Source organism: Myotis yumanensis, unplaced genomic scaffold, assembly GCF_028538775.1.
Source record: "Myotis yumanensis isolate MYYU_CA2020_CCGP unplaced genomic scaffold, mMyoYum1.0.hap1 SCAF_17, whole genome shotgun sequence".
In the NCBI taxonomy this organism is placed as follows: Eukaryota; Metazoa; Chordata; class Mammalia; order Chiroptera; family Vespertilionidae; genus Myotis; species Myotis yumanensis.
The window spans coordinates 24,428,800-24,450,014 of record NW_027223768.1 but is presented as its reverse complement, the minus strand read 5'-3'; the positions used below and the strand labels follow the sequence as shown (position 1 = coordinate 24,450,014).

The following is a 21,215-nucleotide window of genomic DNA, read 5'->3' as shown; positions in this document are numbered from 1 at the left end:
GGGGATGTGGGCTCTTTAGAGAGGTTAAATGCCCATTCAAATGGAATCACTTTTTTTTTTAGGTTTTCTTGATGAAATTCCTTGATTCATAGGGAGAATTGCTAAATCCAAAAGATTCTGGATGCTCATTCTCCACCACCAAACTGAGCAAACTTGACTCAAACCACATCAAGAGGGCAACTCTGGTGACTGCGAAGTGGTTGCTGGGATATGGGTCTGTGTCACGACAGGGTCACCCCAGTTTCCTATGAGGCTCCCCAATACACTCTATCAGCAACTCATAGCTGGACCACAAACTACTATTTTCAGATGCGTTGAGCTGCTGCTATGAACTGGTCCCATGCAGCTACACTGAGTCACTGCCACGTATTAGGCCATAGCCTTTAGGTGGCTTCATATTTGTCATGTGATCCTACTAAACACTTTCTAACAAAGAAGTGAACCAGACACCACCAAGATAATAGACAATAAAGTCAATGAAAAAGAAAAACTCAACTTATTTAGCAGAACTACCTGTCTCTCTCTCTTTATTTTTACTAGCTTGTCTTACTGTCTGCCCACAATGAATCCTGTGCATCTGTGCACAAAACTCCCTACAGTTCTTTGAATATACTGGTAGCTCCAGGTGACAAGTTCAGCAAAATAACAATAAAGAGCCCGCCTATGAACCAGCCACCCTGTTAGGTGCTTCCTATTTGTTAACTCTATTTTTTCTTGTTAACAACCCTTTGAAAGACTATTTATTTGTCCGTCTTTTCTATTGGTACCATTTTATATCCCTAGCATCTAGCATAGCACCAGAAACAGACCTTTCTAATCCTTTAGTTTTTTAGAGGCTGGGCAAAGGGATGGTTGCAGATATGAGAAGCTATCACTGGAAGAGTGTGAGCTTCCTTTGTCCAGGGGTCAAAGACTGTCATCTGCCAGGACAACTAATCGTGGGCCTCCTGGTTCTCGAATTCAAATCAATGCGCCCTAAAGACATCAGCTGGTTCCTACAATTCAGACTTCAGAAAAACATATTTCTTTTCCGACTGAAATGACAAACAACAACAACAGTGTCTGGTTAGATTCCCAGTTGTTCTAGAAGTTGAACGCCTCTCTCTTGGCCTGTTGGCTTCTCCCTCCAACCCGCTCTCCCTCCCTCCCTCATTGCCTTCCTCCCCTTCTCCATCTCCCTCTTTGTCCCTTTCCCCCAGCTACCTTTGGAGTTACAGTTGCAGGGTAAACAGCGGTCTCTTTCTCTCTGCCTGTAGAATCCTTCCTTGCACCGCTCGCAGTGAATGCCGCCGGTGTTGTCATTGCAGTTGAGGCAGCGGAATCCATGCCCTGTCTGCCTGTGAAGTTCTGGATCAAAGACACATTGCCGGGACTTCCCATTGCAATCACAGACTGGGGATCAGGAAAGAAAAACATCGTTAGCTAAAAGCACAGAGACAATTCTCCCAGGTGCTGTTTTATTAATATAAGTTATGCATGGGGTCTACAGCTTAGTCCAACTACTTGATGGAGTAAGAGGAGGAAGTTAAAGGAGCCGGGTGAGGACTGTGAGAGTTCTCACTCATCTAAAGGAAGGAGCAGGTACGCAGTGCTGGTGGGGTGTTGCTTGGGAGAACATGAGTCCAGGGTTACCCAACTGTCCATTTCCTCAAAAGTCTTATGTGTCTTTATGTGAAATTCTGAATTAAGTATTTGCAAGAAGTTCGTTTTTAAAACCCCATGCAACCCTATAGGACAAGTGTATGGGCTGGAGACCTGAGGACAGTGGCACAGCTGTCTAACAGCTGGTGGCATCATCTATTCAAGACACACAACACAACATCTGTTCCTCCAGTGATGGTCCACGTTGAGGAGCTAATATGACTGTCTGGACAGGTATCTCCTGCCCCACTCACTATGCCTGGCATGTGCCTTCCAAAGCCAAGTATCAAAGAGAACCATAGCCCCATAAAGAATAACCTTTCCCAAGAGTCTAGGGGAGTTTACCCCGTGGATATTCCAAAGAGACTCACAGAGTGACATCTCCATGTGGGACCTACACAGCCAATGAGGGAACACGTGGAAATACTGAGCATAGTACCTGGCACAGAGCAGATACTAAAAAATGTTTCGTCACCACGTAGAAGAGAAAGATGATGAGCCTTGAGGTTAAAAGAATTGGATCAAATACTAGTTCTGCTGGTTTCTGGGGCAAATTACTTGAACTCTCTGAATCCTGGCTCTTGTCTTATAAATGTACACGCATTATCTGCCTCCCTGGGCTGGTGAGAGGGTCCCACTGAGAAGAGAATATCTAGTCCTTCGCCTACACTATTGTATCCCTCCCTCCCACGGGACAGGCACTGCCTTAGATGGGAAAAGTGCAGCTCCGAAAGGGCAAGTCACTTGCCCCAGTGGAGAGCTGGAATTTGAACCCGTCTGATGCCAAAACTCACTTTCTTTTCGCCAGGCACACTGTGTCTATGGGTCATGCAATCCTACTGATCCTGTTTCCATCTTTGATCCTGTTTCTAGAGGTGCCTAGGGCCATGACTTACCCAGAGCACTGATAACAGCTTCAACGAATATGCCAAGATGTACGGAGCAGCTGCCCTTGCAAGCCGAGTCAGGCTCTGAAGACACAAAGGTGACTCCGCAAATCTTAGGAGCTTCCTAAGCAACTTCCTTACAACAGCTCCTAGAACCCTCATGCTACTTTGGATGCCATCTAATCTAGGGCAAGTCAACTAACATCAAACCAGAGCCCACTCTATTTCCAGGACTTTAAGTGCATCGGCTTACAACAACACTTTAATCTGAGTTTTACTATCCCCATTTCACAGAAGAAACAGATGTTTAGAGGGAGTAGGTATCTTGCTCAAAATCAGACAGCTACATGGGCTAAGATAAATTTGCTCCCAGGTCTGCCCCACCACAAAGCCCTTACCTTTCCACTGGACTCCCACTTCTTAAGAATCTGGTTTACTACTGAACGTAGGCATTCATTTTATAAATTCAATTCCTTCTTGAATCCTTTCTAATCTAGTACAATCTCCTGTTCTTCCTTAGACAGTACTGGTTGTTATAAATTATTTTTATAGAGTCTAAAATCTGTCTCCCTCCCTGTAATTTTTACCATGTATTCTTGTTCTTCCTTGGAAAATCACTCACACACACACACACACACACACACACACTACTCTCTTTTTCATTTATCTATTCATCAGACATTTATTTTAGACATTGTTCTATAAGGCACTGTATCAGCCAAGCCTTTGAATATCTTAAGGCTAGAGGCCCAGTGCACAAAATACGTGCACTCGGGGCGGGGGGTCCCTCAGCCTGGCCTGTGCCCTCTTGTAGTCCGGGAGCCTTTGGGGGATGTTCAACTGCTGGCTTAGGCCTGCTCCCTGGGAGAGGCCCCTGCCAACACCGCAGCACTCGCCAGCCGTGATCCTAGCTTCTAGCTGAGTGGTGGTCTCCCTGTGAGAGTGCACTGACCACCAGGGGACAGCTCCTGCATTAAGCATCTGCCCTCTGGTTGTCAGTGCGTGTCATAGTGACCGGTCGTTCCGCTGTTTGGTCAATTTGCATATTAGTCTTTTATTATATAGGATAGTAGCTATAGCATCTCCCTCCTTCATCTTTTTTCCTTCAGGTTAAGCTGGAAGGCTGTCACCTCCAAGACCTCCAACATTTCCCATGTGATGATTTCTAGATCCTTCTTGACTACCTGTCTAAGAACAAACTCTAATTTTCAATATGTTTGTTTAAATGACCAGATTTATTACAGTACTTCGAGTGTGGTTTGAACAGCTCTGCTTCCAACAAGACCAGGTATTACAATTCCATGGTTGTAGCCTAACATTTCATTAAACTTACAGCCTATTAAGTTTGCACTCAAGTCAAGCTCCCAGGGCTTTTCACAGAGCTGGTGCCAAGGCGAATCTTTCCCAGTGAATGCTTGTGTAACTGATGTTTTGGATCTCGAACAGATGTGCCACACAGCTGTCATGTGCTGCGAAATTTCTGAGTACATCGTCAGGCACATACAAGAGCTACATTCACCAGCCAACAATCCTTGTGTGGTTACTCAGCTGGGTCACAGGCAGCCAATGCCCTCTGTGCCCTGGATGCCTTTGGCGAGGAGTCTCAATATAATTACAAACTTTTCATTGTGCCTTTCTTATTCAGAACAAACTTTTTGCTGGTGATAGTTAACTTCATAAAGACAGCTCATGATATATTTAATTTAGAGCAATATTTAAAAAATAGACAACCTTGTCATTATTATTATTATTATTATTATTTTTAACCACCTCCCTCTCTTTCTGGCCAAGCTCTATTCTAAAAGAACTATGTTCTTCCTTTAAAGTCACAGTCATCCTTAGAGCTGCATTACAGTTCCAGCAAGGGAGGTCTTCAACCAGCATCTCCACTCTGGAACTTGCCCAATAGGTTACAAACCTATTGTCAATCTACCCTCCTCTCTGTCACATGGGTTTTCGTCAAACCCCAAGGTCATGCTGGCTGGAGTGAAAGAACCTATGGGCCTCGTGTCCGGGGAGTGCATTGGCCTCCTGTGTCTGCATTACAAGGTAATCCCATGGAGACACTCTCTCCATCCTTGTCTGAAGGACTTTGAAACCACACTGAGCCCAACACTTAGCTGCACTGCACTTAGCTCAATATTGAGTCTTCTGAACACTCACACCCAGAGAATGAGGGGAGGGAGTTTGCCCTTTTGCATGGAATGACCCCTTTTGTCACTGATGCATTTGCAACATGGCCTCTCTCAAATCATCTCCCAAATTTAGACTAACTTCCCAAACACCAATTATTACTCAATCTTACTACTGAGAAAAAAAATCCTGGATAGAGCGTCGGCCTGCAGACTGAAAGGTCCCTGGTTCGATTCCGGTCAAGGGCATGTACCTGGGTTGCGGGCACATCCCCAGTAGGAGATGTGCAGGAGGCAGCTGATCGATGTTTCTCTTTCATCGATGTTTCTAACTCTCTATCTCTCTCCCTTCCTCTCTGTAAAAAATCAATAAAATATATTTTTTTAAAAAATCTTTATGCTTCCAATTTCAGATTATTTCTGCAACTGAGTTGAACAGAATGGGCCTCATACAGCTTGAGCCTGGTCTGTCTTATTCTGCGACCAATTTCTGCCCAGCCACTACCATGGGCACACCACTGGTTGCCAAAGAGCACTGCCAGGCTAGGAAAAAGGCGACAGGGAGCAGAGGGGATTCTGCCAAAAGGGCTATAGGGAGAAGCTGTATATCCCCCCAGCCAATCCTGTCACACAGAAACGACGCCCCCTGTAGAGAGCATTTCCGCTTACGTTCTTAAAGAAGAGAGAAATTTCGCTTTATGTCTGAAATGTACTGATTTTTAAATATTGGCAGAAATATTTTTTTAAAATTTATTTTTGAAATGAAGTAGGGCAAATATCTTCACTTTTTTTTTTTAATATATTTTATTGATTTCTTCACAGAGAGGAAGGGAGAGAGATAGAGAGTTAGAAACATTGATGAGAGAGAAACATCGACCAGCTGCCTCCTGCACATCTCCCACTGGGGATGTGCTCGCAACCCAGGTACATGCCCTTGACCGGAATCGAACCTGGGACCCCCCAGTCCGCAGGCCGACGCTCTATCCACTGAGCCAAACCAGTTTCGGCCAAATATCTTCACTTGACTCTGCTCTTCAAACAGGCCGAAAGCACTCTCATGCTGTAGAAAAGGAAAAATGAAGCCCTGGTATCTGGCTCAGTGTCTGTATTTGTAGTGTCTGTGTTTCATGCTTTTCACTGAACAAATGAATGAATGTTTTCTTAAACTTCAGGAAATTCCTAGATGTGTTTCTACCATTCAAAGGACCCCACGTGTTCCCACATGTCTGGCTGTGCCTAAAAAATACAAATACCGACATTCAGCAGACACTTTCTTCCCTGTTCCTGGAGGGGATGCTTTTCTCCACAGAAGCCCCGTCTAGAAAATAGCATTTTTTTGATAACTTATAATACAATGACTTATTTAGATTAATAGACCTAAATACAAGGCTAGACTACATTTCAAACAAGAGGAAATTCTAAAAAGTATTTTAGTATACTTCCCTTCCTCTATGTTTAGTCTTGTTCACCTTTATGCCTAGAATTTTCTCATTTTCATTTTTTAATGTACTTGATATTTTTCCAAATTCTGGGCCAGCAGCAAATTTCATGACTATATTCTCTAGTTTCCATCAGGGAGCCTTGATACAAAAGCAAGTGATGGAAGTGTAAAGATAAAGGTCTTGGACGTTTCCCTTTTACCAACAGTCCATTCATTCTTCCATTCACTCAACAAATAGATATTAAGCATCTACCATATGCCAGGCCCTATTCTAGGCACAGGGGGAACGAGGTATACAAAACCAATAGATGTTCCAGCCCTCCTGGAGTTCTCATGCAAGTTGGAGGGAAAGAAAATAAATAAGAAATACAGAGAGAATCCTGAGAGTGATATTTGTTAGGGACAGCTACAGAAAACAGTGAAGGGAAATAAAAAGGAAGGAAGGGTTGAAAAGTGCCCTGTGCTGGTTTCCTATTTTATTTCTATTTTGATAGTGGTCTGTTCGTGATCTTTGTCCATTTATCTAATGGGCACCATGTTTTTTATTATAAATTATCATGGTTTATTTACATAACAAAGGTAGCAAACTCTTTGCCTGTCATGTTGCAGATTTTCTTTGTCCCTCCTGATAAAGCCCCTTCCTCACCAAAGCGCCTCATTAATCGATTTTGTTTTACTGATTCTTATTCCTTTTCCCCCTTCCTTCTTCTCTCCTTGGTCAATGAGCTATACACCTATTTCATTCATTTAATAAACATCGCCTCATGTCTAACACTGAGTGCTTAGACACTGGAACTTCGTGAAGAAGCAAGATTTCAAAAAGGGGAGTTGCCAAGGGTTTATTTTGTCAAATATGATATTCTGTATATATTTACTTAATAACTATTGGGTTTTGTCAAACACCCATCACATCATCCACGTTTTCCTCATTTCACCATGGATCTGGGACCTGGCCTTAAGGTATCATTGCACCAGAAAATACAGAAACAAATCAGACTGGGACCCTGAACGGACCTGAAGCCTCATAGGCTCTAGGAATCAAGACAGGCAGGCCCTGCCCCCTCTCTCCCTGACTCTATCATAGGTGCCAGGTACCATCCATTTCTCTGATTCGTCTCTTCGTTTGTACTGCGCTCTTTCCAAACTAGGGACCTCTCTTCAAGGCTTTGTCCCGTCCTCTCTTTGTTCCCTCACCCCAATGCCCAGAAATCCTTGTCTCTGTCGGCCGGGGTTCTCTCCAAGTTACCCCGAGCCCTCCATAAACACACCTAAAACCGAGTCATCTTACTCAGATTTGCACATATTTTTTCAGTCTAGTAAAGCGTGGGTGGTCATTGTGTCTGACTAAGCTGTATGCTCCCTCTTCGGCACTTAAGTATTTATTATGATAATAACTATCATAGCGCCTGACCCTCGAGGTGCTTCTTAGCAAAGCCCGCCAGGCAGCCAGACACAGGCTGATCAGCCCCCCACCACCCCCATTGCATCCCCAGACGCAGATCCAAGGAGCTGGAAAACCCTGCACCAGCAACGAGTAAGGTGTGCGGAACCCCTCGGGCTCCCTTCATGCCACCGCCCTCTTTCCAACACAGCTCCAACAGGTCGGGGCAGGAAGCGCGGGGGCAAAGGCTGTTTCCAAGCTGTATCCTTAGGAGAATGGAAGGAAACGGAAAATATTTCCTCAGGTTGTACTTGGGGCCAGGCCCTGGAATACTCAGCATCGATGGCTGCAGTTCATCCAGACCTCATTTTAAATTTTCCATAGGAAATGCTGCAAACAATTACGAGAAATCTTCACCATTTGGCATACACCGCATCGTGTGTGTTAAGCAGATCCTCTTTCTTTTGTTCTACACGTAAAACACACGCTCTGCTATTCGCCCAGGTGATCTCATCACCACCTTCATGCAATTTAGGGAATCACCGAGTTTTTAGTGCTCCCACAGTGACAACAAAATTAAAAATGCAAACTTCTTTCCAAACCCTGAGGATGTGGCTCCGCTGACCTCTGCAACTTGATCTCATTCCTGTTTCCCTCTCTTGTTCACTGGGCTCCAACACACAGAGCCTCACAGGAATCTGGGATGCACCAAGCTCTTCCTTGCCTTCCCCAGGCCCTGGTTGCTACTTCCTTTGCCTGGGGCTCTACCCTCTTCCACTCTCCTTAAACCCACAGGACAACCAGAGTGATCTTTTTGAAGAGCATAAATCAGATCGTGTAGGGTCCCTGCTAAGAACCCTTCAACAGCTTCTCCCTGCTCTGAATGCCCGCAGGACTTCATCTCCACCTCTCTCCCGGCATTTACCACTTTCTCTCCCAGGCCATCACTATTGGTGTCCATGACTTACTTCCCCTTTAGCATTTCACACGTTTGTGTCCCCACAAACAGTACCTAACACAGAGCTTGGGACAGTGATTATTGGATGGATGGATAGAAGGGCAGATGGAAATATGAATAGAAGGAGGAAAGAAGAAAGGAAGGAAGGAAGTCTGACTCTTAAAAATGCTGAACAAGAACTCGAACATGCAGAAATCTCCCAGGAGTCCAGGAACCCAATATGAAAATTTCTCAACACAATACATAGGTTACATATATGGCGTTCAGTGTAAAAAGCTAATGTTTCAACAACAACAAAATCCACAGTGAAACGGGAACAGGAAGACTTGTCAGAGGAACATGGTACTCTGAGGTAGGAGGAGTGTGGGATGTTCTTCCAGGTAGCTGCTTACACCACAGGAACGATTTCTGTGCCAGGACTGCCTGTGAATCTGTGCCCTGTGAGCTTGGAGCTGCAAAGACCTTCTGCCTGTCGTCTCAAAGGGCAGCAAGCCGAGGGCTGCACGGGAGGCAGGGCAAGGCCATGAGGCAGGCTGGAGACCATGAGATCAGTTTGCAGAGATCTGGCAACCTTGACAGGTAATGTACTTGGCTGGTGTGTGGGACTAGCTCATGAGCTAGGAATCTGAGTGTCATGTTTGAACTTGACGGTGTGTCCTGATTGCTATTACGTAGAGCTTTGCTGCTCTCGCTTCCATTTCAGCTGCTTAGTGCGCACTTATACTGATGCAGTTAAACAGCAGCAAGGGTATCAAACCAGTTACCTGTAATGGCTGAGTCCATGTAGAAACCATGTAGATATGACATTCAATTCTCTTCCTTATTTATAGGGGAGGTGTGTGCCCCGTGTTTCCTTTCTAGCATTTTGTGCCCCTCATTCCCTTTCTGGGACACCGAGTCTTGTTCTCTCCTTTTTTGAGACTCTTCCCTTAAATATCATGACATCATATACTGTCAGATTTCTTCTTGGCTTCTGACCTGCCCCGCCCCCTCCCCCCCCCCCCCCCCCCCCGCTCCTCTCCCCCCCCTCCCAAGTCTGCAGGCTCCTTTGCTCACCCCAACTCTAAATGTTGCTGTTCCCCAAGGCTCAGCCCTGAACCTCCGTGACCCCTCACTCTAGAACAGGGGTCCTCAAACTACGGCCCGCGGGCCACATGCAAATACAAATATTGTATTTGTTCCCGTTTTGTTTTTTTACTTCAAAATAAGATAGGTGCCGTGTGCATAGGAATTTGTTCATAGTTTTTTTTTAAACTATAGTCCGGCCCTCCAACGATCTGAGGGACAGTGAACTGGCCCCCTGTTTAAAAAGTTTGAGGACCCCTGCTCTAGAATCTCTCACCCAAGCCAAGGCCTTCGGTAACCGTCACAGGTGTTGCCATACCAAGAGTCTTCCCTGGCCCAGACTTCATTCTCAACTTGAGACCCTCGTGCTCAGCCAACCGCTTTACATTCCCAACTGGTTATCTCAAAAGCTCATTACACAAAACACGTTTAAAAGCAAACTCACGGTTGTCAGGCCTCAAGTCAGAAAGCTGGAAGCTATCTTATAGGTTCTCTATCTTTCTTACCTGCCCATACGCTAGTCACCACCTCATTTTATTGATACGACGCACTAACTAACTAGCCCAGGTCCATCCAAGTGCATCTCCACTGTGACTGCTCTAGACCAAACCCCAACCGTCCCTTGCCTGCCACAGCTTTCTAACGACATTCCCTCCAACTTCTCTTGCCTCCATCCACTCAGTAGTCATTAAACCTTTTCAAAGTAGACATTTACCACTACCGCTCTGCTTGAAACTCCATGATGCCTTCCCTTTACATCTAGGGTAAAGACCAGAATTCCTTAGCATTGCCTACAAAGATGTCCGTGTTCTAAGCCTATATACTTTCCCAGCCTGATTTCCCGTAACACTTCCCACGGAGACATCTCTCCCTCTCCCATTCATTTCACGTACACTTCATTTTACCTCTTTACTCCCTCTGCTTCTTTAAATTCTTGCTTTGTAAAGGAAAGCATCATTGTGAGGAGAGGTGAGTTGGAACTAACAATCTTAACCACCCTTTTCTGTTTTGTTTGTTCAAAGAAGTTACACTAACGATGAAACATTAATTTATCTTGTGGAATGTCATCCCCTTTCCTGCAGTCAAATAACTGGCCTCATGTAAACTGACAACGCTTTTATGCTCAAACATAGCAACTGTCACCTCCATGTAAATAGCTCGATTGAAAATGGTGAGTAAAATTAAAGTTGAGAATAGTGTTCACTTTTTAAAAGATGACAAATGCCTATTTTCAGAACGAAAGCAATGGTTGAAAGTGTCCTTAAATATTCATTACACCTGACATGAATGTAACATTACTAGTATACATCAACTGTAATTGAAAAATTTAAATAAAGTAAAAATTTACAAAATCAAAGTCTCTAAATACTCAAGATGACAAGATGAGTATTTTTATGATATTACACTTCCATGTGCTGATGAAAATGCTCCTAAGCACTGTCTAGTTTTAAAACCTCCCTGCGTGAGATTTTTCTTTCCACGGTTTAAAATGGTTCTCAGTTTGGGTGAATATTTCAAACAACATCTGAACAGTTCTTTATTGAAACGGATCCTGAATTTTAGGTTTAATGTGTGACTATCTGCTTTAGTTTTATCTTTTTAAGGTTTGTCACAATATGTCTTCTAATCAGAATAAGAAAATGGAACTGGCACGAACCTCACTAGGAATTTTTTTGACTGAATTCAGTTTTCTCTCCCCCAGTTTTCACCGCTGCCTTCCCAACAATGCAGCCAGAGCCGCCAGTGCCACATCCTGCCTGATTCTTTTGTTCCCTGGATGCATCGATGCCCAAGCAGGGTGAGGAAGGCTGCCAACAGGAAGTGCCCTGAGAAGAGGGGCAACAGAGGTCAGGGCTCTAATCATACGGGTCACTTTGAATGATAAAATGTGGGCCAAGCTTTCCAGCTCTGAATAGTCTAAAGTTACCAAGAGTCAAGGAAACTCAGATCACCACATTTTTCTTTTGACAGATTGTGGCTTAAAAGGAGTCACCTATTTTCACCGAGTTTATAGCACTTTGTATGACAACCCAGACTTGGAAAAGGCACAGGTGGACTTAGAGGACTCAGCCTAGTGACGATGACACCAGGAGACCACACCTGGAGATGTCTTCCCCTAACTCCCCACCAGGGTTCCGGCAGCCAGTGGGGAGAGGGAAACACTGGCTGCTGGAAACAGAGAGGTTGGGGACACTGATTTTTGTCTGCCTAGCAAAGGAGTTGAGGGCAGAGGAGGAGGCTGAGGGCTCAGGCTGAGCTCAACGGGAAAGGGAAGAGAAGAGTAGGACACGAGACACAGAAGAGCCTCCCTTCTCTCACACCTGCACCTTTAAGGCTCCACTCCAAGACAGCAGGTGTCGGCTATAGTACGAGACTCAGTTTGTGTTCATGGTAAGGATTCCATGTGTAGGTATTCACCCACCTACATGTAACCCCATGCATCTCTGACCACATAAATAGCAATTTCTGTATTTCCCCGAGTTCATCTATAAAGAAAAGCATTCCAATACAGAAATCATATTTGATTGTGATTTCTAAGAGCCTACTTAAGAAGCATTTTCTATCTGGCCCAGCAAAAGGTGTCATGTACCCCTTTACAAAGCAGCTGAAATAATGAAAATTAAAGAGTCCAGGGCAGGTAGAAGTGACACCGAAACGAGGACCAAAAGGAAAGCAATCGTGCATGAGGCATATCTATGTATATAAAAGGCTAATATGCAAAGTGTCCCCTTGGGGAGTTCAACTGAGAGACCAGGAGTTCAATCGCTCGTTATGATGTGTGCTGACCACCAGGGGGTGGCGTGGAACAAAGGAAGGTCCCAGCCAGCAGCTGGAAGGCCCTGATTGGCCCTGATCATTGGCCAGGCCTAGAGACCCTACTATTCATGAATTTCGTGCACTGTGTCTCTAGTGAATAAAGAAAAGCTTAAAAGGAAGTTCTAATTTATACTGAAATTCTGATTTGTACTGAAATTTTTGGAGTATACATTACATGTGGTATTTCAATCACCTAAATTTGTGTTTTGTTGGCTCCTTAAAAAAAGTTACCCAATAATTCTCCATCTTTAAACCCTTCATTGCTTTTATGAACAATATATTTTTGCACATGGAGATTAGCCATAGATTTATTTTTATTTTTTTGCTACCACCACATCTCTTCACAAAGACACACATATTTAGATGTGTGTGTGCTAACTATATACCACTATCGTTTCCAGTTTCGACCAAAAAAGCAGTGGTCATTCATGTACATTTACAACGTTGGGAAAATATGTGTGGAGTGCATTTATCACATCTTCCTTAATGATTCTTTTCCGAAAATAAACCCTTTTAAAAACAATAAATTAAAAATGTACTGCTTAAAGTCAGAAAATGTATTAAATGGCCTTTCAGGAGCCCAACCATTTTTACATCCATAACTAGAAGTAACAAATATTCCAAGGAGAACATTCCAAGTAACAAATATTCCATGAAGCCTTCCCCAGGGAGTGGAAGCCATGTGTCCCGTGTCTCAGTCAGACAAATGTGCTACCTCCCCACTGTCACTCCCCACGCCCAGTTAACCGTGACTGCCTCCCCGTCTCCACGGATCTCAGTGAGTGAAGATCACCTCCTATCATGCCCAACCCCCTCGACGAGGCCAGAGCAGAAGCTTGGGTCGCTGTTGGAAACACTGCTTGCAAAGTGGACCAGTCTGTTTGAGATGAGAAACGATCTTTAAACATTAGGGATCCCCTTTTACCAAAAACAAAATGGGTAGTGATTTGAAACAGCAGTAAGCATGTGTAAAGGTTACGGTGTCAATGTTCTAGCCGTAAACAGACATGACTCAGAAAGACTCCAAAACTTATACCTCTGGACACAAATACGCATCAATAGATTCAAAATGTCAACAATCATTGAAGAAAAATGACTGATAAAACCCTGAAAAGCTTATTGCTGTCCCTTAAACGTAAATTTTGAATTGATCAAAATTATATCTATTTTTCTGTCAGATCGGCAAAAGATATGTTTTTTGGTGTGCCCTAGTATTTCAGTAATTAGTTTATGTGTGCCATGAAATTAAAAAAAAAGTTTGAAAAATCACTGGCCCAGAAGCCTGAAGATGCCCAGGGGGTGAAATTAATGTATGCCTTTGCTCGCCTGAACTCCACCTGTCTTCCGATACGCAGAAGGGAGGACTCAGGCCCTTCTACTGATCAGTGTTGGAGGAAGAGCCGTTTTTTTCCTCTTTCAAAATTGTGACTTAAGAAGCACCCATTTGTTGGGAAGGCACATACACAGATATACCGTCACCCACAGACACAGAAAAGATTTAGCTTTCGGCTTTGGATATGATGCAAATATTACATCATGTACCTAGGGGTTATATTAGAGCACAGCCCAGTAATGATTCAGTAATCCACTAGGTCTAATTTGTGACTAAGTTAGAGTATTCCAGAATCTATGGGGCTCCTATACATTGGTAATGGATGATTCAAGTCTTGTTCTGGCAAATTTCTCTAGGGGTGGGGGGGGGGGGGGTTGGGAAAGGGGGCGGGGGGACAAAGCCGTACAGTTGAGCCACTAAGAAACTTAAATGGGGGTAGTGCCCTCAGGGTCCCAGATCTGCCTCTTGCTTCAACAGTGTTTGGACGGAACAGACCCAGGGACGCCCGTTCTCCCAGGCTCGGGCCACCCTCCTGCGTCTTATCCAGTCACCACCATCAGTACCACCTCCGAGACCAGCCAACACACCGGCTTCTTTTCTACTTTAACCCCTTATCGCCGAACAACCATGAGCTCCCAGAACTGTCAGAATTATCCCACCGAGGTGGAGGCTGCCATCAACCGCCTGGCCCCCACTCCCCCTGTCTCTGCGGGCCGCCCACACCTACCTCTCTCTGGGCGAGATGGCGGAGAAGGGCTCCTAGTGTCTCTTAAAGTTGCAAACCCAGCGCGGTGGCCGCACTCTCCCCCAGGACGCGCTGAGGCCTCCCAGATGAGTGGGCAGAACTCGGGGCGCCAGGGAAACCGCCCTGGCCTCGGGGAGGAACCTGACCAGGCCCTAGTGGACCTGCAGGCCCTGGTTCTGCCCCCGCAGACGCTCAGCTCTGACTTCCCTGCAGAGCCACTTCCGGGTGAGGAGGGGAAGCTCATCAAGAAGATGGGCCACACCTGGCTCCCTCCGCAGGCTGCGGCCCCAGGCTGGGCGGGCGAGTGGCTCTAGGAAAGGCTCAGCCTCCAGCACCACTAGGAGCCTGTGGAGCCCCGAGGCCTGTGAGGGGCCCCTCTGCCTCCCCTGGTGTCTGCCTTGTGCCTGAGTCTCTCCCTGAAACCCCAGCCATTCTTTTAACCACCCTGAAGCCCTCTCCCATGCATTGGACCAAATAGAAACAGTAAAGCGGTGGTTCTCAACCTTCTGGCCCTTTAAATACAGTTCTTCATGTTGTGACCCAACCATAAAATTATTTTCGTTGCTACTTCATAACTGTAATGTTGCTACTGTTATTAATCGTAATGTGATATGCAGGATGGTCTTAGGCGACCCCTGTGAAAGGGTCGTTCGACTGCCAAAGGGGTCTCGACCCACAGGTTGAGAACCGTTGCAATAAAGCTTTTTTGCAGAAAAAAACAACAAAAAACTTACATGGAACAAATATTCCCAGGATTGACACCTTAATTTCACGCTCCTGACTTTCCCATGAACACTGATCACAAATCAGCATTCTTCCTCAGCTTCTCAGACCAGCAGAGCTAAACCAGTGGCTGCTCCCTCAATTCAGGACACCCAGAGTTTAAGCTGCATAGAAATTTCCAATTTACACTCCAACCGAATTCTACACTCCTGTTTATTGTACACACTTGAATATAAGATAAACATTTTTATTTTTCAATTTTTTTTTCTCTCTCAGGGGGAAAATAGGTCACAGTTAAGTCTTTTCACAATCTCTCATAGGATTGTGAATCTAAAGTATCGTTTGGGGAAGACACATTAATTTGAAATGACTTCAATGAATGTTTTGGACACCTATCAGTGAGAAAGAGGTCAAGCTATCGAACAAATGTACACTTAAAAAATTTTTTTTAACCCTCACCTAAGGGCATGCTTAGAGAAAGGAAGGGAGAAGGAGGAAGGGGAGGAGAGAGAGAGAGAAGAAACATCAATTCATTGCCTCCTGTACATGCCCATACTGGGGACTGAACCCACAACCCAGGTATGTGCCCTGACTGGGAATCGAACCGGCAACCTTTAGGTGCATAGCACGATACTCAAACAACTGAGCCACTTCAGCCAGGCAGGATGATGGTTAAATGTTTTTAAAATGGGGTACTTTCTGATGACAGCACCAATAACAGACTCAAAGAGGGCTGTATCTCAAGCCACCTAGTCCAACGTGAAGAAGAAACTGTACTAAAGTGGCTTTGGGAATGCTAAAGATGAATGGAGAGAATTTTAATTAATTACTTCATGAAATGTGAGTGAGCTAACCAATACTCCTAAGTTATTAGTTTATAAATTATGTGACTTTAAATATATTTGTGTCACTAATTTCCTAAATAAAACATAAAGAGACATGTGGCCATCTATATTTATTTTCATAATTAAGTTGATCTAACTATTAAGAAGTGAAAGACCATCCTACATGGGGGCATCTTATATTTGGTCATATTCCAGAGAGCAACAGATTTGCTGAGTCTATATGTGATGAGGTCTGGTGGTGACAGAAGGCAAGGAGAAGACATGAAATAAGATCCAGTCTTGAACTTCCAATCTGCTTTGGGTTCCTTGTCAGGTTCTTTGTCATTTGTTTCATTGGGTAAAGCTGAGGGCTCATTCCAGCCTAAGCACAAGGCTCCTCATCACCTTTTAAAATATATATATATATATTTTTTATTGATTTCAGAGGAAGGGAGAGGAAGAAAGAGAAACAATGATGAGAGGGAATTATTGATCGGCTGCCTCCCGCACACCCCCTACTGGGGAATGAGCCCGCAACCCAGGCATGTGCCCTTGACCTGAATCGAACCCAGGACCCCTGAGTCCGCAGGCCGACGCTCTATCCTCTGAGCCAAACCGGCTAGGGCCTCATCACATTTTTTGAGTTAATTCAAGGAGCCGTCAAAAACCTCACCATTAAAACTCACAAGGCAATATACTGGCCTTGAGTACTGTCAGGACAGTTAATTATAACAATAATACTGACACATAGTGAGTGCTTGAGAGGCACTGCACAAAGTGCTCTACAAATTCCTCATCTTAGAGATGAGGAACCTGAGTAACGGGTGTGGTAGCTTGCTAAATCCCAGCACTGGTAAATGCCGGAGCTCGGATTTGAACCCAGGCAATCTTACTCCAGAGCCTGCACTCTTATGCATGATACTACTTAAAGAATTTAAATAACAGAATCCATGAGAGTATAAACCTTTCCACGAGTCCTTTCCACTATCTATAGCACCTCTTTTCCAGTACCAGGCCATGGGAAAAACCACATTGGTGATCTATAATAATCTTGGATTCTGAGCTCACTATTCTAGAATAATTGCTTCAAAACTTGCCTGATGGCTGAATCCAACAGTGTATTTTAGTCCTCGTCTTTGTATATTCATATTTTTTTAATCTGAATACCACTTGTTACTGTTACATTGTCGAAACTCTTATTAACTCATTGGCTAACAAAACACACCTCTTTCTTAACTCTTTTCTCCTCAGTGCTCATCCCTCCCGATTCTCCTTCATTGTTCTTCCATCCCCTTGTTAAGTGTTGAGGTTTCTCTTACCTCTGTCTCCCAGGTGTCTCATCTATTGTCACGGCTTTGCTTTCCACCTTTGGGCTCCCGACTGTATATTTCAAACTTTTCTTCTAAACTTCAAAATCATAGTTCCAGCTGTTACCCAGGGCTGTTGGACATCTCTACTCTTATCTCAATCAAATTCAACAGGTCCCCCCAGGAACTCCATCCCTCCTCCTCACTGCTCAACCTTGCTCCCAAATCTCATACTTCTCTCACAGTCCTCCTTTCCTTTAATGGTATCACTGTGTAAACAATCACATGACCCATTTGGACTCTTTGGACCCATCTTGGACTCATTCCTCACAATTTTCCCTTACTGGTATTCCTAACACACACACTTAGTGGATCACCAAATTCTTTCAATTGTACCTTCGATTCAATTGTCTCTGTTACCTGTTTCCTGTCTCATTTTTACTCTTGCAATGGCCATTCACTGGCCTCTCCTAGCACAACTCCATCCCGTAAGCCTCTGAGTGAGTGACCTTGCCTATATCCTGCTTATAAACCATCTGCAACCCTTTTTGGCCTACAGAACACCATCCTAACTGCACAGCCTGGCATGCAAGGCTCTTAGGGACCAGATTCTTGGCTACAGTTCTAGTCTCCTTCTAAACCGTTTTCCAGTCATACCTCCCCATGTGAACTCTGACCCAGACCATTGGAGCCACGTGACACATTCTCTCACATCAACTGTGAGCTCCTGGAAGGGAGTATGCCTCTTCCTTACTGATCTCCAGGCATCCGAGTTCATTATACCTATAGTGTTGGAGTTAGACTTTTAAAAGAAATAAGGTTCCAGGCATTTTAAGTCACTTTAAAATAATTTCTCATCCTTTCAGCAGCTCTACAGGGTTGCACAGCACTGCTGCCTCCATTTAACAGGCGAAGAAACAGACTCCGAGTGGCTGAGGTTACTCATAAGGAAGTAGTAAGTGAATGCGATAAAATCTGAAGCCAGGTCAGGCCACCTCTGAACCGTGTGCTTTAGCTGAGACCACCCCTGAAAGTCTTGCTGATTACATATAACACCATAACTTCACCTTTGAGGGAACAACCAAGAGGCAATGTCATTGCTTTGGACTCCTAGGGGCAGCCCAGTGGATGCACAGATGTGGGTCGCTTAGGGAGGTGGCAAATACCATACTTTCAGCCCAGCTTCCACTGCATTCCAGCATCCTAGGAGTGGACAAGCAGGTGTGCTCCACCTGGGCACCAAACTTTCCACACTCTCACTGAACCCCAAGGTGATGCCTTTTGGAAAGGGAGTCTAATGTCCTAAGCAGTCCGTCCCCAAAGAAGAAGGAGTTCTAGAAATGAGCCTGAGCACTGCTTCTGGCTCAGCGGTCTACACAGAATGCTCAGAGCTGGTCCATCCTTGAGAAGGTACAGTGCAAGCTCTGGCCTCTTGAGTCTGATTTCATTAAACAATCGATAAGATCCCACGCATTTGTTTCTACTATCTAATGCTAACACACACACACACACACACACACACGCACATGCACATAGACTCAACCATAGCCAAGGGGAGAATTACTTCAATAATTACCCATTATGTAAATTTGTACCTTGTTTCCTTATTACTTTCGTAATGTGGCCCCAAAAGTTCCAGTCTCAGAACCCTGAATCAAGTTCCAGTTCAGTCTCTGCCAACAGCTGCCTCTGTGGCTCTGTGCAAATCCATTTCCATTTTTTCATTTTTTTAAGCCACCAGATTCTAGCAGTTGATCTATAAAAAGTCCTCGTATATTCCAATATTCAGAGACGATGCTTACTTTTACAATGTGTTTTTTTTTTTTCACTAGCTTAAGACTACTTATCCTAACTCTGAGGGAACTGAACCTGCATGATCATTTCCATAAATAGTTTTTTAAATGATAGCCGTAATGATGGGCTGGAAGTTAGTCGCAAAACTATTTTAGAAAAAAACAGAACAAAAAGGACCATATCAGCGCATTTAAACACACACTAAAATATCCCTGCCGTTCACATCCCTTCAGGCCAGCATCAGCCCAGGCGGCACAATAATAAATGGAATATCTAAGATGATCCCACGTGCACTGAACATCGCCTCATGTTCATTCATGCACACGTGTGAAAATGCCTCTTAGCCCCATTGAAATGATTGCTGGAATGCCATCAGGTGCAGGAAGCAATATAAACATGAAAACTCAGGGTAATTACCCAGTCAAGTATCAGTGGTAAGACTAGGTGACAAGGAAAACACCCGTTATGTGTTGTCATAGCTGATACGTGGGTACAGTAAGTGGTTGCTAGGCTGCCTGAAAGTTTTGTTTATTTCAGCTGAACTTCCCAGGACATGACAGCCACTGGGAGCCCCAGATAAGATCCAATGATCGATGGCGTGTGTGCCAAATAAACGCCTGATGGATGATTGCTATGTGAAAATACTATAAAAGGTAACATTAATCAAAAGTAAGGCATCTTGAAGACTCAAAAGGCGCATTTTCCATCCCAAAGATGAAACGGGAATTTCGGGAGGGTTACGGAAGAGGTTCATTTTCATACTTTGTGGTGCTCCGTCACAGAAAACACTCGCACCAAAATCCCAACAATAAAAACACACAATGAGAAAAGCGTTGATGCACCAACGTATTACTAATTGCACAGGGACCCCTTGGTCAAAAAAGCAATCAAGGAGCATGCTTGAAGTAAGGAGACCCCTGGTTTGGCGCACCTGTTGGATTGTTTTTAAGTCAGACAGCTTTAAATAGTGGCGTTAGTCTTATTGAAACCCCATCTCTGGAGAAGCCCAGATGGCGGTAGCAGGGAGGAGGAGGGAGCTCAGAGGGGTTCTGAGCAAAGTGGGCATCTTCCGAGGTGCATTCAGCCTCGCCGTCTGCACAGAAAGGCCAGTTCGCAGCCCAGGACTGCGAGGTTTCCTCCTGGAACCGACTCACCTTCCCTCCTGAAGGTGGCCCGGGCGGCGGGCAGGAGCAAGACGCAGAGGCAGCAGCTGAGCCAGAGCGCGGGCATGGCCGGGCCGGCGCGCCGTCCACCGCTGCAGGGGTCGCTGCCTGGCGCCTGGCGGCCGGTGGTGGTGGTTCTCCCTCTGCACTCCGCTGTGCCTTCCTTGTCCTCGGTCAGGTGGTTTTATCGACTCTTCTACCTGACTCAGTCCTGACAGGAAGAGAGCCTGCGTCTCGGGGTGTGACTCACCTGTGAATAAGGAGGACCCAGCCCTCGGGAGGCAGACAAACAGCACCAGCCGAGCTGTAAAAGCGCTCACCCCAGCCGCGGGCTCCCCCCGCGCGCACACCTGGCCGGGGCCAAGGGTGTGGTGCGGAGGCTGCGGCCCAGGGATCCTTCGGGAGGAATGTGCCAGGGCCCTCCTCCTCTCCTGGGGTGGTCCAGGGGTACCAAGGTAGCTAGCAGACCGCCCCTTCCTCAAACTGGGAGGTCCCGCCTCAAGTGCGCAAACTCAGAAAAAAATTTGGCAGCCCTGATCGGCTGTGGTCTAAGAGGCATCAAGGAGAACAGGCCAGTCGGAGAGTTACAGCAGGGTCCTCTTCTCAACCTCTTTCTGAAACACAGCAGCGGATCCCAGCCCACCCAATCTGCTGACACCTCATTCCTTCCCTCACCGTCAGGGGCCAGGACCGACGGTTCCCCCCTGGAGCCCCATAACTCCCTGAGCACTTGGGCTAGCAGCTCGTGAAGTCCCCTGTGGACAGGTGGGCCTCCCCATGAAGGCCAGGTAGTATCCCTAACAACTGGTACAGCATCCAGCTCACAGTCGGGGCCAAATAAGTGTTCTGTTGAATCGTATAAGACAGTGGTCGGCAAACTCATTAGTCAACAGAGCCAAATATCAACAGTACAACGACTGAAATTTCTTTTGAGAGCCAAATTTTTTAAACTTAAACTATATAGGTAGGTACATTGTTATTAACTTAATTAGGGTACTCCTAAG

General features: G+C 45.2%; 1 protein-coding gene across 1 annotated transcript in view; it reads right to left on the bottom strand.

The window, feature by feature from the left end:
- The window catches only part of LAMC2 (laminin subunit gamma 2), a 71,782-nt gene that overhangs the window by 37,128 nt on the left and 13,439 nt on the right, over positions 1-21,215 (bottom strand). Inside the window, exons 4-5 of the mRNA XM_070397047.1 lie at positions 20,203-20,422; positions 1,204-1,392 (exon numbers count right to left, since the gene is read on the bottom strand). Coding sequence (XP_070253148.1) covers positions 1,204-1,392; positions 20,203-20,278 — 265 coding nt within the window. The 5' untranslated portion in view covers positions 20,279-20,422. The remainder of the gene's footprint in view (positions 1-1,203; positions 1,393-20,202; positions 20,423-21,215) is intronic.